The sequence below is a fragment of the Teleopsis dalmanni genome, chromosome 1, assembly GCF_002237135.1.
Source record: "Teleopsis dalmanni isolate 2A chromosome 1, ASM223713v2, whole genome shotgun sequence".
NCBI lineage: Eukaryota > Metazoa > Arthropoda > Insecta > Diptera > Diopsidae > Teleopsis > Teleopsis dalmanni.
In genome coordinates this window covers 63,372,625-63,389,097 of record NC_051846.1, presented here as the reverse complement: position 1 = coordinate 63,389,097, position 16,473 = coordinate 63,372,625, and the positions used below count along the sequence as shown (strand labels likewise).

The 16,473-nt window shown below is 28.5% G+C and overlaps 1 protein-coding gene across 1 annotated transcript; it reads left to right on the top strand.

Annotated features, from left to right (window-relative positions):
- Nucleotides 1–8,320: 8,320 nt before the first annotated feature.
- LOC119668987 lies at nt 8,321–15,608 on the top strand. Its single transcript, XM_038078709.1, has 2 exons — nt 8,321–8,693; nt 14,338–15,608. Exons 1-2 carry the CDS (start codon nt 8,375–8,377, stop codon nt 15,288–15,290), a joined length of 1,272 nt encoding a protein of 423 aa, XP_037934637.1. The 5' UTR covers nt 8,321–8,374; the 3' UTR covers nt 15,291–15,608.
- The last annotated feature ends 865 nt before the right edge of the window (nt 15,609–16,473 follow it).

Genomic DNA, 16,473 nt, shown 5'->3' with positions numbered 1-16,473 from the left:
TTTTTTTAAGTCTTAAATTTCAATACTATTGTGTTTGTAGAGGCATTTGTTGTTGCATGATTAAATTTACTATGTTCTTAAATTAAAAAAAAATAAATTTTTTATATAGTTTTTTTAAAACAAAAAAATAATGCTAGAAGACTAAATTTCTCTTTCAACCATACCTGCTGCAGCTGTGGTGAGGATAATGAAAGTGCCTCCCATCTGCTTTGTTTCTGTTCGGTACATGCGCGAACAGAAAGTGCCTCCCGTATTAACACTTTAGGGGCTTTCTTTTCTGAGGACCTTGGCAAAACACCAAGACCTCGTTCTAAATATCATTATAGGCTTTGCTTAGCTTAGGTTTTAATTATACAGGAGCTTAATGGGCCTATATCTAACCTAACTTGATGATAAAAAATAGTAATGTAATAATAAAAAAACATTTATTGTTTTTAATAATAAAAAAAAATTTCTATTATTTTACAAACAACAAAAAAAATTTATTTAATTAAAAAACAAATTTTTTTTAAGAATAAAAACTTTTTATTTTTTGTTAATTTGACCTTTCTATCCATTTCTGATATTACTTGTTCAAAATGACCTTTGTTCTGATGACAAATTGTCAGTATTGAATCTGACAAATTGTCTAGTATTGAACTTCAAAATGGATTAAAAAGAATTTAGTTTCTATTTCCATATAAAATAGATAAGATTAAGAATATCTTTATTTCATTTCGTATTCATTACTCGCATTATAATCAGTTATACATTCCATTATCGTCTAGTATTTCAGTTTTTTTTTTGTTTTTTGAGAAACTTTGTTTTAACTTATCTTTAATTACTTTGTGAAAAAAAAATCATATACAAAATTCATTAATAATAATTTCTTTATAAATTGGCTTGTAAATTTACTAATAACAGAGTTATCAAGTTTATGGTTTAAAATGTAGAACTCGTATAAAAAAATATATATTGAAATCTAATTTAATACTATTTTTAAGATAAAGCCAATATAAAATTTAATTTTTAAAATCAAGTGAGTATTTATGAAAGTGAATATGTGTGGAGTAAGAAGACAGTTAAAATACCGCTAAGAGCAGTGTTATTTCCTCAGAACAAAACGGACTACTATAGGATGCTAGCTATTTGGGAAGGCTGTTTTTATGCTATAAGTATAAGGGACATATTCAGCGAACAGTCACATTCAATTCAAATGTGAAATACTTGTTTTGAAAGTTAATTACTAGACTAGAACTAATTATAATAAGAACTAATAAGACTAGAACTAATAAGAACTAATTCAGCTTTTAATTGTAGCATCTTCATCTTCTGCTCTTCTAGTATAATTTAGATTCTAGTATAATAAGTAAGTCTTGAGATGTGATAAGAATTTTCATCTACCCATTCATATTTATTATGTTGAAGCTGTTTTGAGTCAGTACACTTAAGCAGTTATACTCTTTTTTAACTCGAGGTATTTTTTAAACCACTCTTTACACCTTGACTAGATTATTGTTTATCACTTCATCAGACTAAGCAATAATTGACCTCAGATCTGCATATGTACCTCTCCGAGGAGACTGTAACCATTTTGAGATTTGATAACGCGGTGTTGGTAAGTCTGTCAGTTTTCGCAAATAATTTCAGTGCTCTATCCTTTATGTATTTGATGGGATCAATCTTGATGTCCCTGAGGATGTCGTTCGTCTTAATGTACCATGGAACTTTGAAAAGTCTTCTCAGAGCCTTTGTGCAATTTCTAGCTGGTGAATAATAGTGTTTGAAGCTTTGCTAAACGCTACACAACCATATTGAAGTGACGGACGAATTATTTGCTTATATATCAGTTTCCTGTGCTTAGCATTGAGATTTTCATTTCTGAATAGCGGTTGGAGGTGATAAAGAATTTCTAATTTTAGGTTTGTCTAAATTTTTTTATTTAGTGACTAGCTTAGCTGTTACAACTGGGATACTAATACGGGAGTAGTTAATTTAAGATCGCCGTGTCGTTAATGGTTACTAACATAGGATTTAATAAAGGTACTCATGAGTCGTAGCTGACCGTAAACTCTTCTTAAAAAAACTAATAAAATTCTTGAAGCATACGGTTGTCATTTTTTATAGATTATGTATGGTAACTTTGCTAATTTTAATATAAATTTAATTAATTGTTTCAATAAGTAAGTGTATTAAGACGTGATCGATATATTGGTAAAGTAGTAAATAAAATTTTATTTAAAATTTGGTTTTGTGGAACTTTAATGTTTCATATCAACTGATGTTTTACCAAAAACCGAAAAAATTGTAACATTTGATGGCTCGGTAATTTGTTAACTTATTAATATTAATACATCATCGAGAGGTCAGATATGTTAATTTTTTCGATTGTAAGGTAAAGCATCAGCTTATTCTAATTATTGCGAAACTTTGGCACAAAACTTAAATTAAGTTTAGAATTTAGTATTTGAAAAAAAGATAAAGTAATATTGATTAGAAATTAAATAAAATATTAAATTTTACTGAAGTTTACATTTTATCAACTGACATATGTATATTGTTTATATTATAATTTAATTTCATTGAAACTCATATCTGAGGCATTTATAGGTTCTTTTACCAATCGGTCAATAATTCAAAACTAAGCTGTGGTTAAGTTTTCATAATTCATACTACTACATGTATAAGAATAATTGAATTGAACTTAACGAATGGTTAGCACAAATGTAACTCCACTCAGTGCTTCACGCAGGATCAGCGCTAAACTCACCTCACATTTATTCGTCAGAATAACAATAAAAACTTTACCAACAACAACGATAAAGCACGAATAAACGAGGTTGAATTGTGTGAAACAAGCATTTTTTATAGAAAACACTTTTAACTGCTAATAAAATAATACATATATATATATATATACATACATATATATATTAACATATAAAGCTTTGTGTATAAAGCTTAATACGCAATGCAACCCTTCAAAGAAACGTCTGTGACGTTTGCACAAGACAAGTTTCGTTGAGGTGAGCTTGAAGCGTTATCGATGTGCTTGGCTTTTGACAAGCAGCAAAATAATTGAAATTTTAGTTGAATGTCGTTGGATCTCAAGTGAAGAATTGTTGCGTATGAAAAAAAATTTTTTTTTAAATCTTTTTACAATTTGTGTCCTTTTATTATTGAATATTTTGTTTTATGTTTAATTATTGTGATAGTGATACTTATGCATAATTATTTATGTTATCAGTGATAAATTATTAAATACTATACATAACTTAACTACGCAGTCAACATTTACTACTGTCACTTTGCCATGGCTTGGCATCAACACAACAACAACAACAACATTCATGTGAGCTTTTTATTAGAGCAAACGCATAATGCATAGAAGTAGGCAATTTTTGTTATGAAGAAAATTGGGTTGACAACATTCCGGTAAGTTTTAATTTAAATAAAATATATTAAGAAATAATAGCTTTGTATATCCTTTAATGGATTAATTAATGGATAAAGTGTATACCTATTAATGCGTTTGCCGATCACATGTCTGCCAAAAAAACTATGACAAACAGGGTTGTAATAATAACAGTAATAATATTATAAATATATTTTTTAATTTAATTTCAATTTAATTAAATTATATAATTTATAACCTATTTTAAATAATTATAATAACAAATTATTTATTTATTTTATTTATTTATTTTGTGATCCTTATTTGGCATCACTGTTTTTGTAATATATGTACATGTGTATTTAAATAAGGCAAACAGAAATGCATATCGCATATCTATATTTGTACTTCTGTTGTTTTCGATTCATAAATCTGCGGTAATTTTTTCAATTGAGATGTACTTTTAGTGCAATTTTATTTTCGATTGGTAAATTTGGGGTAAAATGTATAACAGTTAAAATTAATTTATAGCACTCTAGATATTTTACCAGAGTAGCAAGATTACCCTGAAATTGGGAGTTGTTTTATATGATTTAACAAATAAAGTGTAATTTGATTCAATACATATGCTTTTATGAAAAATATAAATGTCTACTAATACCACTACAAAAATGTTAGATTACTCTAAAAATGTTCGACTGGGTATCAAAATTTGACTGACCGAGAATAAATCTTGATTGCATCCAGATTAACCAATCGAAAACGCCATTAGATTAAAGATTGCCATAAACGGTCTAATATGGAGCTGAATGCATTAAATTAACATATTATTAAATAGAAAAAATTAAATTGCGCTTTAGAGTTATTTATAATTTTCCTTAATAGAAATTAAAAATACGTTAAACTGACGTAAAATCACAATATAAAAAAAAACAGATATGCATACTGAGTATTATCTCTGGTAGTAAAAGTCTTGTTTTACTATTACTCTCGGTCTTCAGAATAATTAGTTTAAATTATTTACTAAATAATTTGCAACAAACTTTAATCAATAATATAAATATATAATATGAAAAATATATATTGAATATTCTTTAGTTTTGTGGTATTTACACCAGCTAATTAAAGTAATACCGAAATGTTTAGATTAAAAGTTCTTTGAACATTGAAAGAAATTATGATTTCAACTGATTGATATTAGTCGACTAAATTAAATGTAGTAGCATTAAGTTAAAAACTATGGTAGATTTGAGGAAGTACATTACATTGAAGGTCTACATTTTCTCTTCATTCTACTATACACGACTGTCACAGCTTCTGATCTCTCATCGGTCCAACTTATGTATGTATATATTTTGTAAGTACAATTGTTGTCAAAATGTTTCCTGAGATACGTACGTACATATATGGGAGGGTCGGGTGGTGAATTGCATTATAAAATCCGTTGGAACAGAAGATGCATAAAAATTAAAACTACTATTTTTCAAGTTGTTATAATTTATGAAAGCTTATAACAACTCACTCCATTCGGTTTTATTTGCAGCACCCGCAAAAAATTATTTAACGAATATGGTGATTCCCCGTTCTCAGTTTTACTGTTGATCAAGTATTAGCTTTGACTTTTTAGTAATGTGATAAAAGGAGTAATAAAAAAAAAAGATAAATAACTTAATTTATTACAACTAATATTGTATTTAATAAGTGAAGATATTATTTTTTGCTTTGATTCAGAAAGATATGTTGAGATTCAAATTATACTTATGTATGTACATATATAAAACGTATTATCATAATATAATGGAGAATCGACATAGACACTGATGAGTAAAAATGCTTAAGATGCCAAGTCGTTTTGCATCAAGCAAAGAAAAAAGTGCGTAGTTTTGGTTTAAAAATATTCAATACATTATAAGAGCAGATTTTGAGTCAGCGTCTATACTAGCAAGAATTTGGCAATATTTTTATGTTGAAAAGTGAATATGTATATTATTTTAAAATTCTGTCGCTAATAACAAAAATGTGCTGATACATTTACATTCATATGTGTATATATGGTTAGTGAAAAAGTGAATGTGGATGCAAAAATCTTACCAAAGTCTAGTTAGTGTTGGGAAATTAATATATGGACGATCTCATTTGTGAGCGTCCACTGTAGAATCATATAATTTCTTGTTTACACACTTAAAGAGGATAGAGTTAGGTAAATTTTTGGTGTGAAACTGCCCACATGGAACACTTAGCAACTTTCATGCTAGTCGCTTTACTCGCTATATATATATTGTTAAACCAGTAGAAATCATCCTGACGAAGATAAAGTAAACTCAATCATTAGTTGGTCTTCAATAGAAAAGAAGCAAAAAGAAGCAGATAGGAGGATGGCAGCATTAAAAGCAAATATCAGGAATTGGGGATGGAAGCATTTTATTGGGATAAGATATCTTCTGATCTATTATTTTTCTTTTTTTTAAATAATGCTTTCGTTTTTCTTTATTTTTCTCTTTTATTAATAATAATAAATTTTATGTTTGAAATTTGCGACTTGTAGGAACAATTACTCCAATTTCAGCAATTATTGTAAATAATTGATTTGTTATCCAGTTTTTTGCTTTACGTTCTACTTTTCCGGGACGCAAAGCGTACGTTCTACTACTACGCCGTTAAGCGAAGTATAACTGATAAATAATAAAATTTTTAATAATGTCAAAGCTTGGTATATATATATTTTATTTATTTATTTGTGAGTTAACATTAAAATTAATTATAAAGTTAACTAATACTATGTTCAGACCCACCTTAATTTCGCAGAAATCTTAATTTCATCTTCGATTCAGCGAAATTAAGTTGAAATTAAGGAAAATGGCCTAAATTTCGTTGAAATGAAGGCTTAAATTAAAGGACATTTTAAATGCAACTATGCGTAAGATAAATTTACAGCAACAGATAAAGTTGAGATAACAAAAATGTGACATTTTTTTAAATATATGTCAGTGGCAGTTGATTTTAATAAAACCGGGAAAATATTTTAAAAGTTAAATTTTTAAATTTGAATTTAAAGAACTGTTTTCAATTTAAAATAGAGTGAAAAAAAATAATTTATATAACTAAAATCCACTAATACTATATTCAGACAGCCAAATTTCCTTTATTTGGCCGTCATTAACTTAATGAAATTAAGTTAATTTCGAAAGTGTTCATACTACCCTAAATTAAGGAAATCATATGTTTTTTGCTTACAAATCGAATATTAAAAATTACATGCTCCAAACACCATTTATATCTGGAAAAATGTTGAAAGTTGATTATTATAACTATAAAGGACAACATTTAGTAGTTTCATTAACTTTAGTCGATTTCAGGTATGTGAGTACAATATAGACCAGGGCTGTCCAAAGTACGGCCCGCGGGACACATGCGGCCCACGGCTAATATTTGTGCGGCCCGCTACATATTTTTAATCTACTATAATTACTCATTAAATTAAACTAATTTATTTTATTTTTATGGTATACCAAATAAATGAATTTAAATTAATAAAACTGAATTTAACATTATAATCGTATTTAATATAACAACTATGAACGTATATATTTATTTCTGCGATCCTTCAATCTGTACATTAATTTGTATAGGCCCGCGATCGCATATGGTCTGGACAGCCCTGATATAGAGATGGAACAAATAGGATGATGTATCGTAAAACTGATGATGATTCTCAAAGAGAGTCGAAATATATAGTATAATAAAAAATATTATACGTTTAATTATTTTTAACAAGAAGGGACAGATTAAGGACAGCCAGATTTAAAACATATAAAAAAATCATTGTAATAATAAAATAATTAAAAAAATAATAAAATAATTTTATATATTTATATTTTAGTTTAAGAAAATCTTAAAATTTATGTGATCCACAAGTTAATACGATATGTGATATTACGATATTTGAATTCTCTTATTATAATCGTTATTTTACATATAAATTTAATGTTTTTAATAAGTTTAAATAGTAACATTGAAGTAATAATATTTAATAGACATTATTTGTACTTTGATTCCATAACAAAAAAAAAAAATCAATTTATATGCAAATTATTATGAAAATCTAAAACAAAAAAAAAATAAAACGATCTAAGTAGCAAATAAGAAAATGATTTTTCAACATAAGCACAAAGCAAATAAGAAATCAATTACAAATAAGAATTAGTCACAATGAAGTGAAATAATCACAAATCGACGACGTCATCGCCAACATCTTATAAGAAAATATTGTGTATTATGTATTGTGTAGACATATGTACGTGCATTCGCGCAGTGGTTGAATGGTGGGTACTGATGACAATAACAAAAACAATCACGAAGAAAAAAGTTCAATACAAAAACGCTTCGGCCAGCAATTGCAACGATATCTCGCCAGAGTTGTAAAATTTATTACTGGAATTTGCTCTTCAGCAATGATAGAACAACAAAGCAACGAGCAACGAGCAATAAGCAACAAAATAACAACAAACAACAACATTTAAAGCAAGCCTACAAAATAATAAATACGAGTAATCATTAACATTACTCATTTGACGCTCGCAAGCAGGTTCGATTTTTAGTTTATTGAGAGCATTCGTTGTAGTAACAGTGGTAACGGGTGTTGTTGGTTAGTATTTGCCTTGCCATAGCCACAGCCATAGTCATAGCTGTGATGATGTGTTGAGTGTAGCACGAGAAGTACTCACTCGTTCGTATAAGCGGATCATCGACAAAGACAAAGCATAAGATAACAGCTTGTGTAAGCAAGAAACTGTGGTGTGCTGTGCTGTGCTCAGTTAACCAACCAACCAACTTGTGTGATAATTTTTATTCAAGCACACCAAAAGTACGTACACTTTATGCATGTGTACATTCGAATGGGTGTCAGTGATATGAATTATAATTGAAACTGGTTTTTTTTCTCAAACATTTTCTGTTGTTGCTCAAAAAAATTTAATAATAATAAATCACCAAACGGTTACAATGCCACCGAAAAAAGATTTAAACACGTCGATAAGCGCGGGTGCACAGAAAGATACCCGCACTAGCAATAATAATGCTTTTGCCAACGAATTTCATCATCGCACCACCACCACAGCAGCAGCTAGTGCGGCAGCAGCAGCAATTAACGCAGCAGATCTCGTCGCAGACAGTCGCCATCAAATTTACTTGGCCAATGCTAAACTTTGTCGTTTGGTGCAACGCTGCCCATGGATGTATGATCGTAGCCACAGCGATTATGCGAGAAAGCACATCCTCGAGAAGTCCTGGGCGAAAATAGCCAAGGAATGCAATGATACAGGTAAATAAAAGTGAATTGAATACAGCGAGAGAGAGAGCGAGAGAGAGAAAGTGTGTACTCTCGCATGTGACAGGTTTATGAGAGCCAAAGCAAGTTTGTGCACTGTGTGTGTGATTTCGCTTTAGTGGGGAGTGTAGATTTGAGTGTGTGTGTGTGTGCATGTGGTTTGTTTACAGTTACTTCACTTCGTGATAAATAGAAAATCGTACTAAATTCAATGAAAACGTTTGTGATGAGATTTTTGTTATTCATACGTCGTTTTCTTGCTCAAACATGAACATTCATTCGTTGTGTAGAAATTGTTGTTGTTGTTGCGATGACGTTGTAAGCAATATTTTATGTGATATTTCACGTATTGATAATTCGTACAGACAACAATGCTTAAACCAGCAGAATAATTATAAAAAGTATTTATATTCAGTTTTTTTTTTTAAATATTTTAATATTTCTTTTTTGTTAGCAAATGAGTGAAATATTCTCTGCTGTGAGCTTTGAATAGAACTTTTTGATTATTGTGTTGGAGATATTTTTTTAAAGGTGTGCTAAATGTGTTTATTATAATTTTTTTTTTTGTGTAGAAGAACAAATTCTGTATGAAGGTAAATAAATTCTGTTTGAAAAATTTACTTAATAAAAAATTAAATTTTATATTTTCATCACTATTAGCCACTTTTCTATTCGAAGAATTAATAATGTGTCCAAATTAAATAAAACTCTTGGGCGTAAAATAAGCTCAAGTACTAAGTTTCTAAAAAATAAAATTTTTGATTTGGAAATTTCCTCACTATTATGTTACTTACTTTTCTATACAATAAATTGAAATTATGTCCAAATCAAATAAAATTTTTGGACAATTCTAGAATTCATCGTCATTATTAGTGGCGCATTGATCCTAGTTGAATCTTGGCCTCACTTTTAAAATTCCTCCACGTATCTTTGCACTATTGTCTCTTCTCTATTTGTGAGCCACCTATAACAGTAAAAGAAGGTGTGCTCTGCGTCGTCACAGTCTCCATCGCCATAAATGCAGTCGGGCAAATCCATTTTTCCCATGCGGTATAGGTACTTACAAAAGTATCCGTCCGGTCAGCATCTGAGTGAGATAGTAATTTGTGTCTCCCGATTTTCGTTTGAGCCAAGTGATTATATTTGGTATCAATCTAGCTGTCCATCTTCCTTGCGTGCTATTGTTCCATCTTTGTTGCCACATTTCGATGGTTTGGTCCTGATTTTCTCTTGCCATTTGTTGAGTGTATTCGCCGTTTGTTTTCCTGTTATATACTTTTTGACGCTCCTTTGCTTGAAGATCAATTTGAGTTACACCTGCTATTACAAAAACTGCTTCCGCCGAGACAGTGCGATATGCTAATGTGATACGTATACCCGCCCTTCTATGCACCGCTATTATTTCTTTTCTGCGCGTTTTGATGTTTAGTGCTTCTGCCAACACTTTGCTACCATTAAGATCGGAGATTTTATGTATTCTTAATATTTGCACCTAGTGCTTTAAATAGGCCACCAAAGTTTTTATTTGTTGCCTTTATTCTTACATTTATTTCATGAATGCAGTTATTGGTTGGGTTTATTACTGGTCCAAGATATCTGAAGGACTCAACTTGCTCGATATAATTCAATTAATAAAAAAATATTTTAGATTTGAAAATTTCCTCACTGTTATTCCTAATTCTATTTGGAAATTTCATCGCTATTACATCTTTTTCTATACAAAGAATTGTAATTAAGATCACGTTGATTAAAATTCTTGAATCGTATGGTTAGTCCAAGAATTTGTTTGATAAAAAAATACTGGTTTTTGTTTTTTTTTATCTTTTCTAGAACCGACATTATGCCCAAACAAACAAAATTATTGGACCGTATAATCAGCTCAAAAATGTAGTTTATAAAAAATAAAATTTTTAATTTGAAAATATCCTATCATTTCATTTTCTATACAAAGAATTGAAATTATGATCAAATTAATCAAAAATCTTAGACAATATGGTTCGATAAAAAAAATTTTGGATTTGGTACGTTTTTTATTATAAGTACCTTTTTATTCGAAGAACTGAAATTATAATCAAAAGCAATAGCTAATGGGTCGTATAATCAGCTAAAGAATTGAGTTTATAAAAAATAAAATTTTGGATTTAGAAATTACTTCTCTATTACCTTCTTTGCTATTTAAATACTTGAAAATATGACAAAATTAAACAAAATTTTTGAACCGTATAGTTAGTTAGAGAATTCACTTGATAAATTGAATTTTGGATTTGACGATTTCTTCATTAGTACTCCGTTTTATATTCAAAGAATTGAACTTATGTCCAAAACAAAAGAAATCTTGGAACCGTAGTCAATTCAAGAATTCGCTTAGTAAAAATACATGTCGGGCGTTTGACTTGTATTTTAAATTTGAAATAATTTATTTATAAGACCTTTTTCTAAAGAATTGAAAATATGTCCAAATCAAATAAACTTTTGGGACCAATAAAATAAATTTTGGATTTGGCTATTTCCTACTTCCTTTTTACGTGAAATAGATTCTTTGTCTTAGGACAAAGATAGTTTTTGATTTTCAAATAATATTTAATTTATTATGTTTAATATATATTTTTAAAATATTCAAACACCAATTTCTAAAATTATTCTGTTTTTACTTGGAGTTTTTTTACTTGAATCTTAAGTTTTTTGTTTTTTTATTTTAGAAAACTTGATATACAATTTGAACCCATCAAACTGCAATTGTTAAGAAAATACAGTTACCTTCCTTTTTGAAAATAAATCTTTTTGAACTAACTAAAAAATTTTTAGAAACTTCTTAAGATTTATCAGGAATTCACAAATGATTGACAAATGAATCGTATAGGAAGGTTCAAACATAACATATCGCAAAGTTGTGTCATTTTAGAATCTATACCATAAATTGTAGACGTACACTTCTACTCGCCCTCATGGAAATGACGCACTATACATTCTTGTGATACTTGTTGATTTTAGTGGCGGTTGAGCTTTCCGATTTTTTCAAGTAGTAGCTGTTCTGTTACTCCATACCGCTTTATTAAAACCAAAATTTTAAAACAATGTTTAAGATCTATATTTGGGATATCCGCTATGCGCATCAGTTCGTAGAATATATATCTTTGGGGTATCCGCTAGGCTCGTCAGTTCGTAGAAGATCTATATTTGAGATGTCCGCTAGTTTCATCAGTTCGTTCACTTTCATATTAGATTATTTTAATATTGTCAGGCCTAGGCATTTACAAAGAAAATGTTATAATTGAAAAAAAATAAAATGAACGATAAAAATATAATTTAAAAAAAACGGAAATCAAATATAAATAAATACTTATTAATAATAAAAACAAAACGAGAATAAATTAAATGTGCATAAATATTAAGTAAATGATATTTAATTATATGTTGACGTTAACGTTATATGTTATAATAATAATCAGTTTTGTGAGGCAAAGTAAACAATGTTATGATTAATTTCATTATATAAAAAACATAATTATATGTACATATTAAAATAAGTAAATGGCATATAATTGAATAAACGTAATATAGAACACTAATCTACCTCCCTTCCTCACATGTCACATTTTGTCACAAATTGGACAGCCTCTACTTTTTTCCATTTGCGTTATATATTATTTGAAAGATTGCAAGCCTTCACAAATGTGAAATTATCCAATCTTCAATCATTTACGAAGGAAAACTTTTTAGAATGTATTAACACTTAGTTATTGATAGACATATGTCTCCCAAGCATATTAATATGCCAAAAAATTATCCGGGTTTACATCTAGTGACTTGTGCATGCCTTATAAGACTCGAAACAATGTTTGCTTTCCACTTATTGACGATGAAGAATGTTGATGAAGAATCTACTTTCTCTCTCAACAAAAAGTTTGGTTGCCATGGCTTTAGATCATTCTACTAAATTTTTAAAAATAGAATAGATGCTATAAAGAGTATATCACCTACTCCTTAATTGTTTTCATACTATTGTTTCATATTATATTATTATATTTTGTACTATAATTAAATACATTCAATATTCAAACAATAGCATCTATTCTTCATATAATAACAAAATATATATATGATAATATCATAACAGCAATACTAGGAAATTCCAACCTAACTCACATCCATTTGCTTAAAAGGGATGAACAACCAACATGCCCCAAATGTGAATTTATTCTAACCATAAGCAATCTGGTTAGAAAACTGTTACCCAAGTACATAAACTGCTACCCAATTACTTAATATAAATATATACCATATACATGTATATAAATATACGTGTAATATATGTATATATGTGTAATATAGATTTGTAATATACGGCGAATTCTTCACCAGAAAAATCGTTCAACATGGACAGGAACATGTAGTAATCACTAGACGCCAGGTCTGGACTATTAGGTGGATGCATAAGAACTTCCTAAGTAAGCTGTATGACTTAGCATTGTGCTGATGGAACACTTCTAGTGTATGGTGCATTGTTGACATAGAAATTACGGGAACAGAATCGGGAATCGAAACGAAACCAAAATTGCGCATGATGGGCTGTTACAGTTGATACTGTCAGGACCATAAACACTATTCACATTTTCAGCCGCCATGCTAAATTTGACGAAAAAACTGAAAAATATGACGTATTTTCTCTTTACTAGTGTCCATCGTTGACACGCTCTCAAACAAAATAGAGTCAACCAATTACCAAATTGTCAACGGTTTTTTCTGGTACAAAATTTCATCTTTCTAATGCAATCTAGCGTAACCCGATTGGACTTACACAACGCGGAATACAGATAACTAGCCATATATTAGGAAATGGATTTCTTTTTACTACACCTAATACATATTCTTTAAAAATTCTGGTAGATTATTGTCAGAACAAGTTGATTTGTTTTATGTATGTTTCTTTATATCTCTAATGGCAGTTGTCAGTGCAGATAGTTTTATACTATTTATACAGATAGTTTTAGACCAAAAGCAGATCTTTTTATTTGAATTTTTTTAATGTGCTTATGGATTGTATATTTTAAATACGTTTTGAAGGTTGAAGACATCGATACTCTATAAATAATATGTCGTTGCTAAGTTTGGAGGGATGAGCTAATTTAGCGATGTTCTTATAAGATATTTAAAACTTTAAAAAGTTGTAAATCAAAATTTTACGAAACATATTTATATGGTAAAATAATACACTTAGAAAAGCAGAAGATTAAAATGACTTAGTCATAGTTATTGTTGATATATAACCTAGGAATTGGCAGGAGTAGTTTGCGATCAAAAATAATGATGGTGGTTTGTGTGTGGTGATTGAAATTAGTCTGGGCCGAGGCGGAGCAACTTTTTTTTTTCAATGTGTCGATTCTAAACATTTTTGGGATGATCTGCTATACGTCCCGGAATTACTTGCTAACTACTATACTAGCAGGTATATGTTCGTTTGATATTTGTCCAAATGTACCCCAGTAGTTGTTATTCCACTTTCCTGCCTTCGTAATGATAACTTCTAGATTTTTTCTTGGCTGTGACTGTTCTTGAGTGGTGTAATTCATCGTTGTTCGAAAAAGTGACATAAAATATTGTATTTATTGACATTAAATTTCTTGTTTTAAATTTCCAGTTGCTTCATGTAAGGAACGCTGGCGTAATATACGTGCAGCATTTGCTCGATCTGTAAATATTTACAAAACGTATAGTGGTCCGAATCGGGTAAAGCCTTACTACTTATATGAAGAGTTACGCTTTTTATTGAAACCCATGACTGAAGGGGGTATTAAAGGAAGAGTAATGTTACATATAGAGAATGAAGAGGCGGATGATATTGCACCAAATGATGTTGAAGTGGAACTAACAGAGGATCCAGAAGATTGTGTAACATTGTTATATGAAGACAATGACAGTTCAAATCCCATGGCCCAGGTTAAAATTGATTCAGATATGGAATATGATTTATTAGAAAATATTTCAACTGAACATATGGGCATAGACTTACAAGGTATAACTAATACTGCTCAACAGAATAATAATCAAGTAGCAGCTAAAAGTAATGAACGCGTATTACCAGCCAGAAAGCGTAAACGTTCTATTGAAGAGCAACTCCAACATTCCGGTAGCGAATTGAAAATGAGTAAATCAGATGATAGTTGGTCATTACCTGTCGCCGATGTAGATGTAAAATTTCTCGACACCCTACTACCAGATATGAAGATCATGAATGCACGTCAAAAAATTATATTTAAACGCAAAATCTATCAATCATTGGAGGAAGTATTTGATGCGAATTCAGATTTTCCAAATATTAATTATGCAACTCGACCAAATAGTAATTTTCAGGAGACTTTGAATAATATAAGGAAGTTGAGCGAAACTGATCTACAGCAAGTAAATGCCTTCATTAAAAATACTTTTCAAACTAATTTTGACAATAGAGATAATGTAAGACGTGTTGGCAATGCTACCTCGTTAACGTCATCAGGGACCTCTTTTGTGCAAATCGGAAATTCCATGCGTAACATCCATTTGGGTAGTGTTATACCAACTACTATTAAAGAAGAAGCTCATGATAATATTTAATTTAAAATTAAGTCATTATGTAGATATTTCTAGTTTATTATAAAAATGTTAAATATTAGAATTAGCAAATATCACGATGTACCTAATTGGTTATAGTAATTAAAACCAGTAGTAATTATTAGTACTTTAGCCTGGAAGGGCAAACACAGGTTAAGTAGACATAATTAAACTGTGCTGAGAGTAGTAGTACTTAACAAATATTTCATAATCGTATAAGATTCTAAATATTTTTTTTTTATACTAAAAGTAATTATATTAGCACATGAATATGTGCAACAAGTCAGGACGTATGATTTCCTTCTATATTTTATTTTTTTTTTTTTGAATAGAGGAATAGGTCTCATTTCGATAACGTATAATTCATTATTTTAAAATGTAACTAAATTAACTAATTATAAAGTAATTAATTATAAAATAATTGATAATAAAATAATTAATTAAAAAATAATTAATTATAAAATAATTAATTATAAAATAATTGATAACAAAATAATTAATTTTAAAATAAATAAAATTTGAATCAATCTTCAAATTATAAATTCTATTTATATTTTAGGAAAAAATTTGTTACCAACTCAATAAAAAAAACCTAAAATTGCAGAAATTTAATTTATAAATTAATTACTTTCGATATTAATAAAATCTCCTTATAAGACATATTTCATTAAATTTGTTACTTAAATTATAAGAGAATCTGAGTGCCTTATGGTCTTAATTTTTTTTTACTAAAATATTTATTAAATTATTAAGTGACTTTTATATTGTTGTTACAGTTAAGTGAGTATATTTGTAAAAAATCGTTGTTATATATTAAAAGGAATATATAAATAAATATATATAAATAAATAACTATTATGTATGTTATCATTTTCTTTTCGTTTAGATCTAACAGATGTTCTCAGAACTTTTTTTTAATATGTGAATAAATTTTGTTATATACAATAATTGTTTTTAATTTAATATTATTTTATTTATTTTTTTGGTATTTTTTTTTTTGTATTATAATTTTATTGTTTTTATTTTTTTATTATTTTTTTTTAAAAATCTTTTATTTTTTTTTATTATTTTTTCTTTTTATTTATTATTTTTTTATTTTTATTTTATTATAAGTTTCAAAAAAATATGATATATATTTTAAATTATAATTAAATAATTAATTATAATTAATAATTAATTATATATA